The 14,440-nt window shown below is 43.9% G+C and overlaps 1 protein-coding gene across 3 annotated transcripts; it reads right to left on the bottom strand.

The window, feature by feature from the left end:
* Window positions 1-239: 239 nt before the first annotated feature.
* tfe3a (transcription factor binding to IGHM enhancer 3a) lies at window positions 240-14,028 on the bottom strand. 3 transcript variants are annotated; one of them, XM_026332661.2, is made up of 11 exons: window positions 13,678-14,028; window positions 10,058-10,156; window positions 9,818-9,874; window positions 9,536-9,704; window positions 9,024-9,203; window positions 7,093-7,191; window positions 4,701-4,821; window positions 3,766-3,822; window positions 2,822-2,885; window positions 2,436-2,583; window positions 240-984 (listed from the first exon to the last, which is right to left on the bottom strand). In XM_026332661.2, the coding sequence occupies exons 1-11, from the start codon at window positions 13,806-13,808 to the stop codon at window positions 649-651; spliced, it is 1,461 nt and encodes a 486-aa protein (XP_026188446.1). In that variant the 5' UTR covers window positions 13,809-14,028; the 3' UTR covers window positions 240-648. The 3 variants fall into 3 exon arrangements, with proteins under 3 accessions (XP_026188446.1, XP_026188445.1, XP_026188447.1); XM_026332660.2 differs by having other exon boundaries at window positions 2,810-2,885; window positions 13,678-13,808; XM_026332662.2 differs by lacking the exon at window positions 13,678-14,028 and adding an exon at window positions 12,621-12,760 and having other exon boundaries at window positions 2,810-2,885.
* Window positions 14,029-14,440: the final 412 nt, after the last annotated feature.

The following is a 14,440-nucleotide window of genomic DNA, read 5'->3' as shown; positions in this document are numbered from 1 at the left end:
AGGCAGGTGGTTCCCGAAACTCGTCCACCACCGCACTGACGCTTCAGTTCCTCTCTGTCACTTTCAGCTTGATCACAATCTTAACTTTGCGTCAGTGTTGCTCTTGTCGCACATTTTCTTTATCAGGCAGGACAGGTCAACCACTCCGGGTGGACCACAGAATGTTAGCTTTTAGCTTTAGCTTAGGACCAATCAGAGCAGAGCACTGATGAAATACAACCAATAAGAACTGTAGCAAGAAGGGTCCAGCCAATAAAGATTTTATTTTGCAGTAATGAGTTACTGATTAGCTTTAGTCAGCTGGAGCTCAGAATAGCTGCTCCTCTGCCAACCAATCACCTGTGAGTTTGTTCAGTAGCAGCCAATCACCTTTTGGTCTATTGTTCAGTGTCATCACACTATGGCACATGGCTGTTACCATGGTGACAATGGAAGACACTGGTTGACATGGGAACACAGGGACATTCACCGTAATTACCAAGGTTACACTGTAGGACACATTGTGGTTACCATGGTTATACTGTGGGACACACCTGTGACATCACATTTGAGTGTTTTTGATGATGTCACTGATAAAAATAGTTCTATTTAAAAAAAAAGTTCTGCTTCTAGCTGACCAATCAGGTCCCTGTGTGCATGATGACATCATCAGAGGTCCTCGTCCATGCTGAAGCTGCTCCTCTGGCTGCTGGTCTTTGAGGCTCCACAGGACAACAGGGGGTCAGACATCACTCCTCCTTTCTGCCCGCTCCCCTCCTCCATCAGGAGGTCTCCCAGGCCATGGAGCTCTGTCAGCCCCACGTCAGACATCAGGTCTGGAGAGAAGATTGTGGAGGCCCCCCGAGGTTCATCCAGCTCCACAAAATTTAGGCCATCCAGACCGAGGGCGGAGGAAGTGGGCTGAGGCAGCGTGGGGGACAGCAGAACCTGGGACTCCAGGGTGGAGGAGGTGACGCCATGGAGACGAGCCTGGAGCTCCAACTCCTGCAGCAGAAACAAATATTTAGTCCGACTCTCCATTTTCTTCAGTCAACAAGATTCCACTAACAAGCCCTCATTCATCCCTCAAAGCTGACGCAAGGCAAGGCAAGGCAAATTTATTTGTATAGCACTATTCATACACTACGCAATTCAAAGTATATATATATTATATATATACATATAATTATAATTATATATATATATAATTACATTAAAACAGGCATATAATTCTCCAGGCATATAATTACATTAAAAGCATTGAAAAGAGCATTTAAAAACAAAGACATTTAACATAAAATAAATTTAAATGAAATAAAGTAAATTAAAATAAGATGTAAAAGCACATTAAGAAAACAAGGATGAACAATTATTTGAAGGCAGCGATAAACAACAGTGTTTTCAGTCCTGATTTGAATGAGCTGACAGTTTGAGCAGACCTCAAGTGTTCAGGAAGTTTGTTCCACAAGTGAGTAGCATTGTAACTGAATGCTGCTTCACTTTGTTTGGTTCTGGTTCTGGGAACACACAGTAGACCTGTCCCAGATGACCTGAGGGGTCTGGAAACCTCATAGGGAACTAATACATCTTGAATATATTTTGGTCCACAACCATTTAGTGCTTTATAAACTAGCAATAAGATTTTAAAATCTATCCTTTGACTAATGGGAAGCCAGTGTAGTGATCTGAGAACTGGTGTGATATGGTCCAGTTTCTTGGTGTTTGTAAGGACTCTGGCAGCAGCATTCTGGATTAGCTGCAGCTGCCTGATTGACTTTTTGCTAAGACCTGTAAACAAGCCATTACAATAATCTAACCTGCTGAAGATAAATGCATGCAAGTTTTTCTGCATCTTGTTTAGACAGAAAACCTTTTATTCTAGCAATGTTTTTCAGGTGGTAATAGGAAGATTTAGTGATGGATTTTATGTGCTTGTTAAAATTCAGGTCTGAGTCAATGATTACACCAAGGTTTCTGGCTTGATTTGTAGCTTTCAATGACATGGAGTCAAGGTGAGCAATGACCTTTGACCTTTCATTTTTGGGGCCAAAAACAATCACTTCTGTCTTGTCTGTATTGAGCTGGAGAAAATTCTGGCACATCTATTCTTTGACTTGATTAATACATTCACATAATGAAATTAGAGGACTATAATCATGAGATGATACTGATATATAAAGTTGGGTGTCATCTGCATAGGTATGGTAGTCAATGTTGTAGTATTCCATAATCTGAGCAAGGGGCAGCATGTAGATATTGAATAAGAGAAGACTAAGAATAGACCCTTGAGGAACCCCACATTTAATTGATTCACCTGCAGAATGATTAACAGCTCACCTGTCCTCCCTTCATCGTACTTCCCCTACCTCCTACTACTCCTCTTCACCTCCTCCTATTGCTTCTCCTCACCTGTCCTCCTCATCCCTCTTCACCTGTCCTGGCCTCCTCCTCCTCACCTGAATGCGCAGCAGCAGGGAGTGGTTGGTGTTCTCCAGCCTCCTCTGTCTGTCCTCCATCTCTCGAGCTTTGTGTTGCTCTTTCTGCAGTTTGCGGATGTAATCCACCGACGCCTTCAGGATGGTTCCTTTGTTCCACCTCGTCTCCCTGATCAACCAATCACAGACCAGGTTAGAAAAGAGTCATGTCATCACCTGGTGACATGACAGTTTTTTCTGACAGTGACAGGTGAAAAAGTGGAGGTGACTTCCTGGCCACTATGTGTGACCTGCAGAAACAAACATTACACTGAATGCATTTCTCTGCCCTGCACCTGGGCTGCAGTACTGTGGCTGTGTGTGTGTGTGTGTTAGTGGTGCAGCAGGGTACTGACGGGTCGCTGGACCTGGGGATGAGCGCTCCGAGTTCTTTGATACGGTCGTTGATGTTGAACCTCCTCCTCCTCTCGACTGGAACAGAGAAAACACCAACAGGAGTTTTCAGGGAGAGACTGAGGCTGCTGCTTGTTCAAAACTTTGATCAAACTGCAAAGACGGAGCCGCAGCAGGTAACAAATGAGTCATCACAACACCGCCACCGTACACCATCACGCCTGCATTTCTGGCTTCAGGAGCGAAATCAGCTGTTTAACTTCCATTCAGACCAGTGAAAGTTCAGGCTTGTATCCAGATGTTAGAAGAGCAGCCAGCTGTTTCTAATACTTTCTCATGTTTTATTTCTTCAGTTACCTGCTCTGGTCTGTTTTCTGATGGCTGATGGTTAAACTGAAGTTGAAGTGCATCTACAGAATCCAGCCTGCTCTCACCCCAATGGCAACACAATAGAAAAACCACACAATATGTACACCAAATGGTGGTGTTGCTTGTGTGGTGATATTTTATTCGTCATGCCACCTGCCCCAATCCCTGACCCTGACCAGAACCATCTCCCACAGCAACATAAGTGGAACAGGTTAAGCGTATGTACTGCAGGGAAATCTGTGCTTTCTAAAGTGTGTTATTTCTGTGTTGGGGTGAGATCAGTCTATACAATCACAGACTTCAAATGCTGCTATTACAGAAATTTAGTGTACAAAGTATTTACCATTAAAGTGTAGTATTGTGTGTATTACTGTGTGCAAGTGTGACAGTACACACACAATAGAACACAAATCCCTGTTTTCCCCTTATTTAAACTTGACAGTGGGTGGCTCCACCTTGCCATCAGGCACAGATAGGACAACACAACACAAATGGCCTCAGCCCGGATATGTTGTCCTGACAGAAACCAGGAAATCATTTCGACTGTGTTACAGGTGCTGTATGAGTGACAGAGTCTTGCAGTACTCACTGAGGTTGTGGTTGTCTTTCTTCTGTCGCTCTTTGATCAAAGCTTTGGCCTCCACATCTACAAAACCACAAAGATTTTACTTTTTTTCAGCTGTAGAAAACAGTCACACTACATTTTCCCCACATTGGTGTTTTTTTTTTTTCCAATTTATTTTTCTGTAAAATGTATGAATATCAGTGTCATTTGCAGTTTTTCTGAAGAACTGATGACTTTTACTTTGGAGGACAAACATGCACGTGGCCTGAACAAAAAGAGGAAACTGATGATGTGGGAAAATACGAGGTTGGAAGAAGTAGTGACGTTGACTCATCAAACTGAAGAAGAACAGGAGAAACACGGGGACGTGGCTTCACCCGGAACTCTGACAGAGCCAATCGGCACTCAGCTCTCCAGACTGTTCTGTCAGTGGAACCAGGTGAACTCAGTTTTCCACTGGGTCCTGACTATGCACATTAAAATCAAACTACACAACAAATTAGCAGTTAAACAGTTGCTTTTTTTTTTTTAGGTAGAATCAGGTTAAGGTGAAAACCAGTTTTATTTTTTATTTACATATTAAATCCTGAATAACATAAATATAGAAAATCAATAGAGACGCATTTTTGGGGCACATTTGGCTTCAGAATGGGCAGAACTGCGCATTGGGCTGTTCGTCTATTCTGGTTCTGCCCGTGTGAGTCACCGCTGACTCAGTAGTTGGAAATACTTTTATTAAAGCCTAAACGACAGTAAAACGAATGCCTTGTTCACATGTCTGCAGATGCTGCTAATAACTTTCAGACCCCCCATCCTGTCTAATGGTTACAGTTTAGGATAAAGATCTACATATTTGCTGTTCACATGACAAAGAACTACAGACATGGGTTGAGGCAGTGTGTGTGTGTGTGTGTGTGTGTGTGTGTGTAGTACTACACACATGTCATCTGGAAACCCACCGCTCAGCTCTCTCTTGACTGCGTGCAGCTCAGCTGGGCAGCTGTTGCTAACGGTGACAGTGGGCGTAGCCATGCTCCTGCTGCTGCTGTAAACGTCCAGCATGGTCCCTGACACCGGCATCTGGAAAGGACCAACGAGAGCATAGAAAAGGTGAGTGACAAAGGCAATGATCAGTCAAAAAGAATGACAAACAATCTAAAGCATCCTGTGCTGTGATTGGCTGCAGGACGACCTTCCTGACACACACTGCTGGCCTTCGACTTCCTGTGAGTCACTAGCAGCTGTAGTCTCTTTAGTTAGCTGCTAAAGGCTAACACAAAGACCAGACTGCAGCAGCAAGATCAAATGAAGAAGCTGGACTGACAGTAAAATGTGCCCTCCTGCTGTCTGTGGTAGACCAGACTGGACTCACTGTCTGTAGTTTGACCGACACAGACATGCATCCGGCACCCTCCTCGTTCTCCCACGAGTTTCATTTTACAATAATTCCACTTCTTTCATTGAAGGATTTGATCCTTGTGATTTCTCATGAATTTCTCATTTCTTCTGCCTCGCATCAGTTACAATTCATTCATTCCCTCGTTCATTCATTCATTCGTTTACCCATCACCACAATGGGTTGATAAGGCCCTAGACGAACGACCAAGACGACCACAGGACAAATCTTTGGATACGATACCACAAGTAGAAATTACTCAGACAAAGTGTTTCATAATGTTGGTCAAACAGCTGCTTCTTTATAAATCTCACCAAAACCAAAACTCAGCATGTTCCCTCTGATAGCAGTACAGATGAGAGACTCTCCACATCAGTCTCAGTGTTTTCTCTCTGAGCTCTTTCAGCATGTGGACAGACGCAGCTTATCTGATCTTATCTTATCGTGCTCCTGCAGAAAGTGCCTCCTGCTCCCTCCGCACACCGAGCATGAACGGAAACCTCACACTGGGCAGATTTCCCAGTGAACATAGTCACTGGGGAACTGGACTCATAGGAACATACCAGAGTGCTGCACTGATTCAGTCAGTGCACTTAATCCCTTCAAACAACTCTTCCCTCAGTCAGTAGCAGTTCCACAGCTGAGGCCCGACACAGTAAGTGTCCATGTGTCTAGAGTCTGAGCAAAACTCGGACTGACGGGTTAGTCAGGTTTCACGCACATATTTAACTATGAACTGATTGTACTGGCTTGGAGAATAACACACTAACTGCTTGTTTCTGCACAAGCTGTAGTTTTAGTTTGACTAATGAAAAAAAAGATGTTACATATTTGATCCGGAAAACTTCAACCTCTGTCTTTGTGAGACCACGCAGACTTTCATAGCTTCACATGCATTTTTAATGATAATCTGCCATCTCTCAGCCCAAACTTACAATTTGCAAAGAAACAAAATGTTTCCTCTTGCAAAGGAATGAATGGAATTCACACCTGTGTGTTTAATATAAAATGAGTTTGCTAAACATGTAAAAGCACCAGCCTGGTCCTTGGACTGCAGTCTTCTGCTGCTTTATTGAAGCATTTCCATTTCAGTTTCACACTGTCAGTATATGTACATGTGAAATACTGGTTTGCATTTACTGAACTACCACATCTGATCTTTTCTCTTTTTTTCCCCACTTACCTCAAAATAGAGGTCAGAGGTCAAAAGCCCTCCAAACTAACCTGAAACAATAAAACAAACTACATTTTACCTCTGATTTAATCCTCCTCTTCTCATGGTCTGGCAGTAAAACCAAAATCCTCATCTCCTCTTATTGCACACAGTCATAAAAACATACAGTCCGGCCAAGAGCTTCTCTTCCTCTTTCTGCCTGGACGACTGTTAAAAAATGAGGAAACGTCTCTTTGAGAAAGAAGCAAAAAAAGCCGGAGCTTTATTATCTGTCGACACACACTGACTCTGCGTCCACCCACAGCTGCTGCAGCACAAACAAGGAAGTCTGGAAAACTGAACTGAATTTCTGCTCTCGTAGTTTCACACCTTTCGACTCTTCCAGCTGGAGTTCGGATTAAGAAATGACCGGCTATAAACCACTTTTAAACCAGGCTTTAAACCCCATTCACACCCTATTTAAACTGGCCTTTAAACTAGACCTTAATCTCGCCTTTAAGGCAAGACTTTAAACCCAGCCTTAAAACAGACCTTAATCTCACCTTTAAACCCAGCTTTAAGAGAAACCTTAAACCCAATTTTAATCCAGCCCTTAATCCCAATTTTAAGACAAACCTTAAACCCAGTTTTAATCCAGCCCTTAATCCCAATTTTAAAACAGACTTTAAACCCATCTTTAAGTCACATGTGGTATGCACAGTGTGATAGCGTGTGCTTAATTTTAATCACAAACGCAGCTGAAACTGTTTCCTTAACGTTTTCTCAATGTTTTGTGTGTTACCGTGTTGGCGAGCTGCAGTCCAGAGTCGATCAGCGTCAGAAAGTCGTCGCTCAGGCTCGACTCCAGGCTGATGATGTCATCCATGACTGTCTCTTCCATCTGAACGAACAAATCACACATCAGATAGGAAGCGGGCTAAAGATGGTCAGCTGTCATGGAAGATCTTCACAAATACACCCATGTAAAGTCTCTCATGGTTTGGGGTCTCTGAGGTGCTTTTGCGTTTGAGTTTGTTCCTGTGTCAAAATTGTACATTGGAGGGAAACGTTAATGTGTTTATGATTAGATGTCCTGGGCTGGTTCTGTCTCTAGAATGAAACTTTCTTGAACATTACTGTGTCAGCTCAGTAATGACACCAGGTTATGTTACTAATAGTGTTCATTTTATGAGGATCTAACTACAGAACAACATTGAAACTGTCTGCTGTCAGGTTAAAACTTCTCTGCAGCTTGTGTCTGTACTCTCTCAGGGAAGATGCCCCACTCTGTAATTCTGCTGTACAACCAGAGTGGACTGAGTGTGTCTGTAGTTCCAACAGAGTGAGACGTCTTCTCTCTACAGGATCTGATCGACACAGTTTCAGTTCAATTTTCATTCAGATCAGATCAATAATTGAAGTTAAGAAACTTTGTTGTATTGAATCAGGACCTTGCAGTGTTTGGATCATATGTGCTGCGAAGCGCAGGGTATCAGGTGAAGCTGTTACTTCATGTGTCAGATTTAGTGAAGGGCTTGACTGGGTTCGTAAATTTCTTGACATCTGTAGTTGTTTTTGAAATAAAGAAAATGTTTGTGTTGGATGCTGAAGAAACTGGAAATGGTGACTCAGATCCTCTCTAACAACTGATTCAGCAAACTGACTCAAACAGGAACCTCAGAAAAAACTGCTGAACTGCTCCTTTAACTTTTACACGACATTATACAGGAACAGTTCACCATGGCCTGTTGCTGTAGTTATCGACAGGTTAATCTGTCCAACTCGCTCAGACATCCTGGCCTCAGTGCATGATGGGAAATGCCTCACGCTGGTATTTAACTTTTGATACAGTTAGTTTAGTCCAGTGGTTCTCATCCTGGGTGTTGTGGCCCTCCACAAGATCACCGGATAAAAGTAAAAAAACTAAAGCTCAAAGACACAAACCTGTTTTCAGTTTCTGAACTTTTAGCTAAACAACTCTGCCTTGTTTGTATGTTACCTTGTGCATTTCTATACCTGTTGAATACATGCATATATATATATATATATATATATATAATGAACAGTATAAGCACACATATATATGGAGCAATCCCATCCAATAGGCAGCAACAGTTTGAGCTGGAATTAGACTTGTGTGAACATATGTATATGTAGCTGAACAGAAAAGGTAGAAGGCAGGAAACAGAAATCTGTGAGGAAGACAAAAGCAACTCCGTCTGCAGGTCTCTCCTCTAGCTGCTCCATTTTGTTGTTGGAATGACAGCCTTCCCCTGCCTTCCAATGGGAATCGGATCAACCAATCAGTATGCAGGATGCGTACAATGTGTAACTGAGATTTGGGAGGTATGTGCGCGTCAGGCCGTGTGTAACCATCAGAAACCTACGCTAAAGTAACACAACTTCTCACAGAGCACCACGCCGACCGTGGTTGAGCGAACTCAAATTATTGCTCCTCTAAATCAGCTGTTAGAGGCCCACACTGGAATTTTTCATGTGAGGAGTCATAAGAGCGAGTCAGAACATGCTTGAAAAGAGGATCGAAAGAAACTCTGAGGTGATTATATAGTTTGGTTTGACATGTCATCGGGCAACTGTTCCAGCAGATGTACTGCAGCACAGCACCGCGCTGAAGATCTGAGTGGAATGCAGAAAAACAAGGTTACAGCTGGGAACAAAGCAATTCTGACCCCACGTGTGTTTACAGTTGAATAAACCAAAAGGACATATTACTTCCTGTTTGCTGTCTGTTGGTTGTTCAGGGGCGGAGCCCGGCTGGGGGGAGTGGCTTGGGGGTGGTGCAGCTGGCTCCTGATTGGCTGTCTTGGCAGTGGTAGACAGATACTGACGCACCTGCTGCTTCTGAGCCTGCTGGATGTGATACCTGGTCGGGTTCTCCAGGTGAGTCTGCACCTGAGGGACACAGACAGTTGCATTATGGGAAACATAGGATCCAGCCTGTTTTTATACCGACTCTCAAAAACAACAAGGACAAAATTAAGTGTGTGATTGGATGAACTTGCAGGAAAAAAATCCTTCGTTAAAATCTTCAGTAATACTTTATTACTCTTTATTTTTATTTAATTTGTTAGTATGTTGTATAATATATTAATAACAATAATATATAATAATAGAAATGTTGTGTCTTTTACTTCTTGAAATACAAAGTTTCTTCAAGAAACAAATCAGAGCATCTTCACTGGTTTCCTCTCAGAAGTCTCGACACCTCCTGTTGCTCCTCGTACCTTTAGCACCTCCACAGGGACGACGGCAGCAGGTCGGCAGGGAGACACACACACAGAGATTGGGGAGGAGGAGTCATTGCAGCAGAGGAGCTGCTGCTGTTGCTGCTGCGCCTCCTTGTGCTCCTCCTCCAGAGCCTGCTGACGCATCAGATCCTGACGCAGCAAAACCCTGAGGAGCACAGAGGAGCAGGGAGGAGGTCAACACTTGCAGAGCAAATTGTGCACTGATGTTAGAAACATGAACCTGAATGTACAAAATAAAGTCAGGAGTGCGGCGTTTACCTGGACGACATTACTGACGCCACTGAGGATGAAGGTGCGGAAGCTGCTGCTGATGCGCTGAAGAGACGATGACATCATGTATCAGTTAGACTAGTGACTTCATCACATGATATCATGTGGTCAGAACACTGACATCCTCAGTTAGCTTATGGCATTCATGTTTCTTCAGCACCGAAAGAAATATGGTCAATTTTTGCAGTTGTGTGTGTGTGTGTGTGTGTGTGTGTGTGTGTGTGTTACCTGTTGCTGATTGGCTGACTCTTGATCTGGTAAAAGGTGTCAGAGTCTGAAGGCAGCAATCCGTCAACCTCGATGTCTGCCACAATCCCAGACTCCACCCTGACAGAGAGACAGAACCAATCAGACGCCAGAGACAGACTGACAGAACCAATCCGACGACTCAGAGACAGACAGACAGAACCAATCCGACGCCTCAGAGACAGACTGACAGAACCAATCAGATGCCAGAGACAGACTGACAGAACCAATCAGACGCCTCAGAGACAGACTGACAGAACCAATCCGACGCCTCAGAGACAGACTGACAGAACCAATCAGACGCCTCAGAGACAGACAGACAGAACCAATCAGACGCCTCAGAGACAGACAGACAGAACCAATCAGACGCCTCAGAGACAGACAGACAGAACCAATCCGATGCCTCCGAGACAGACAGACAGAACCAATCCGACGCCTCAGAGACAGACATACAGAACTAATCAGACGCCTCAGAGACAGACATACAGACAGAACCAATCAGACGCCTCAGAGACAGACAGACAGAACCAATCAGACGCCTCAGAGACAGACAGACAGAACCAATCAGACGCCTCAGAGACAGACAGACAGAACAAATCAGACGCCTCAGACAGACAGACAGAACCAATCCGACACCTTCGAGCCAGACTGACAGAACCAATCAGACGCCTCAGAGATAGACAGACAGAACCAATCCGACGCCTCAGAGACAGACATACAGAACTAATCAAACGCCTCAGAGACAGACATACAGACAGAACCAATCAGACGCCTCAGAGACAGACATACAGACAGAACCAATCAGACGCCTCAGAGACAGACAGACAGAACCAATCAGACGCCTCAAGAGACAGACAGACAGAACCAATTTAGACGCCTCAGAGACAGACAGACAGAACTAATCAGACGCCTCAAGAGACAGACAGATCCACCTAACATGATGGAAATCATCCTTGGGAAAAATGTATTGATTTGTACTTTAAAAAATGTTCTCGGCTCATGTCCCATACGGTGACATGGAGGGGCCTTACCAGTGTGTAGAAAGCTACTGGACATGACACTGAAATGGTCTCTCATATACAGAATAACTTCCATATCACAGAGAGAAGTGAGCTGCAAAAGCCTGACACAGAAATGAGTGAAGAAAACAGAGCGAGGGGCCGTGAACTGCAGGAAATCGAGGAATCCAGCAGAACTGCCAGGACTGTTTGTTGCTGCAGAATCTCCCATAAAGGTTCATTGATTGCCCCAAATTAGGATGAAACATAAAGGAAGTTTCCCGCTGCAGATGGATAAATACTGATGTGTCTGAGTCCAACATTCCCACACACGCCCCCAGGGAATGTGCTGTGAGTATGGACTGAGTGTGTGTTTGGATCATAAATATTACAGGCTGCAGAAACTATAATCTACACTGTTTATTATTTTGGCTTTGCACAACCTGCCTGCCCCATAATCACTGCTGTGTTACCCTGTGTTCATTTTGGCAACACAGATGAAAAGACAAGCAAACATAAATACAAAAACTGTGGGGCAAACTTAAATAGATAAATTCATTGAGCAAATAAAATAGAAAAGAGAATCCATAGCTTCTGTATCAGTCCAAGTTGACTAATATTTCCCATCAACTATTGCTGCTCCAAGCAGCCTCCTCGCTCCTCATAGCAGAAATTAGAGCTCTGAGAAGTCCTAGACCATGGCGGACCAGAGCAACTTCTAGATCGACTGAGGACTGACGAGCAATATAATAAGGAAACTGAGATTCAGATTCCTCTCTCCTCCATCTTTTTCTGACATGTAATGTGGGTGGGACTAAGACCTGAGGAGAAGAAGTGAGTGGATGTGCTTACAGGAAGTGAGCTGTGCACACAGTCAGTCCTAAACCACCGCAGACTGTTACTGTAGCTCGACAGCTGGTGCTGGTTAATACTGTTGCTGAGAACCAGAGAAGAAGAATACGGACAAACAACATCTGTCATCCTTCTGGTTTCACTTCCTGCTGACTCACTTACTTAGAATTGAGCCTTAGCATGGAGCTGCAGATCCTCCTCTGGGAAAACCCTGAAACACAAACAGCCTCTGACTTTCTGTTAATCTGTCCACCGTCCACATGAGGCACAGGCAGAGTCTGTGTCCTCAGCAGGTTCACTAGGAACAACGATCCAATCACCTATGAGCAACTTTCTTTTCATATATGGCTACAGCTCAGTCAGCGCTCTTTCTGTTTGTTCTAAAACCAAAAGGAAGCAGCTGCTGAAGCCCCACAGTCCAGCTCCGAGCTGGATTTGCTAACAGAGTCTCTTTGCCATCAACCACAGCGCCGAGCGGCATGGACCCTTTCCAGGCCTGGCCTTTGACTGCCAGGCGACAGGCCGACGTACCTTAATGATAGCAGATTTTATTTCAAGGTGAGAACAACAGCTGGTGTCAGTGCCCACAAACCTGCTGATGCTTCACATATTCACAGACACTTCAGCATCACTCGGTGATGTTTGATGCTTCAGCTTCCAGCAACACTTCAAACCATCATAGTATAGAGACTGACCTGAGACTCTAATGCTCTTCATCAGACCTCGTCCTCCTCATGTGTCTCCACTGACAGTTTCCACACAAACATCAACGCCTGTTTGTTTTTACTTTTGCTTTCTCTCACCCCACACAATGCGGTGGTGGGGGGGGGGGCGACAGGGACTAGACAGGGACTTTTGCTCTACATATCTCTCTCTGCTTCCCCTGGGAAGATAACTCATTACACTAGGAGGCAGCAAGGGTCACAGGTCAAAGGTCAGGTAGCGACAACAAGAAGTCTCTGACAGGTCCTCCTCCTCCTCCTCATCATCCCGATTACAACACACACTCAGCTCTGTAAAAACCTTTAGCTTCTTCACTTTAACCCGTAAGTTCTGCCAAACTCTATTCATAATTTCTGCAATTTAAAGTTTACATACCTCTACAAAATTTAAAAAACAAATCTAAACTAGTAAACTTATACATTTTTAACTTCAGCTGATTCGGCACAGTTTTTGTACACTGTAAGGATTTTAGATTATTACATTGTCGATTTAAATTATCAAACAGGCTATTAGCAGCTATTTGTTGTTGTTTTTTTTACCTGCATCGACATTATTAAAGGCTCATGTAAAAAGGTTTTGTGTCATATTTCAGACTCGGTGGATTTGAACTCCGCAAGTTGTTCAGGGAGCAGCAGGGAATAGACATACAAACACATTTCTCAGCATGAGACTTATTACACCCGTCACACCAAACTCTATTCAAATTTCGTGCAGTTTAAACTTAAGTCGTTTCCCGGCCAATTTACCAATCTTATGTTGGTCTTCAGGCACTAGATATCTATACAAAATCCCAAACCATGTTTACTTTCTTAAGTTACTGTCCTGTTGTTGAACTCAACTATTCTTGGTTAATAATTACTGACGTTATGTGGATTTTACCAGACTAGCCTACAGATCCAAACCCCGCAAGAACAGTTTTTGGTAACGATGAACACAACGAACCTAAACCTACAGATTTTTGAGTGGAATTTGGTGTCAGGGTCTCTCTTTAGGTACTTCATAGAACTTCCGGTGTCTAGCCGGACTCACCGGACTAGGTTTAGCGTTTCCGCCGAGTCCAGAATGACAAACACGGTCTGCGGCTGCAGGATCCCGATTTCCTGGTGCTCCGGCTCGGCTCCAGTTCGGTTCTGGACAGGGTCTGAGCTGACAGCTGACATTCTTATCTCTGGTGTGAAATCAGTGTAGCACAAACAGAGACATGCTTCAGTCCAGAAAAACAGTCTGATCCGAATTGAGTGCTGAAAACCAGGACCACAGATCCTCCAGAGAGAGAAGAACAGATCCCAGGTTTGTATTTGCTGAAAGAACGGTCTGCACACCGGACCAAAGACTGGACTACAGACTGAGCCACAGACCGTCAGAATGCATTGGACATAGAAACACGATACACAGATCAGACCATCAATAATCAATAAACAGAATATTATTACCAACAGAAGTCCTGCGTCAGTTGAATATATAAATAAACAACAAATACATTTATTTGTTTTATTAAATACATACATTGTTTACATTGGTGTAATAATGTCGTGAAGGCAGAGGTGTTTTCTACATGTATTGATTCTATGTGTATCTCCCGTCCAAGAGGTGGGTCTCACCGTCTGGAGTGATTTCCCTTGGACCAATCAGCCCCTGTTCTGCTCAACCCCAGCCAATGGGAGTGCGGTTGGATTTACTGTCAGCCAATGAGCTGCTGCTGTAGCAGAGTCCGCCATATTATTTGTTGTTGTCGCTTCGTTTACGGGAAGTGAGGGGAAACCCATAGTGACGTCATCCCAGTACCGCCCAT

The sequence above is a fragment of the Mastacembelus armatus genome, chromosome 7 (genome assembly GCF_900324485.2).
Source record: "Mastacembelus armatus chromosome 7, fMasArm1.2, whole genome shotgun sequence".
In the NCBI taxonomy this organism is placed as follows: Eukaryota; Metazoa; Chordata; class Actinopteri; order Synbranchiformes; family Mastacembelidae; genus Mastacembelus; species Mastacembelus armatus.
This window is presented reverse-complemented; position numbering and strand designations above follow the sequence as displayed.

Bases quoted from the DNA above. Each gene is read 5' to 3' on its own strand.
- tfe3a (XM_026332660.2), bottom strand. From the start codon at position 13,808: ATGTCAGCTGTCAGCTCAGACCCTGTCCAGAACCGAACTGGAGCCGAG. The intron at 10,157-13,677 runs GTGAGTCCGGCT...TCTCTCTGTCAG, and splicing joins GAAACGCTAAACCTAGTCCG to GGTGGAGTCTGGGATTGTGG. The intron at 9,875-10,057 runs GTAACACACACA...TCGTCTCTTCAG, and splicing joins AGTCAGCCAATCAGCAACAG to CGCATCAGCAGCAGCTTCCG.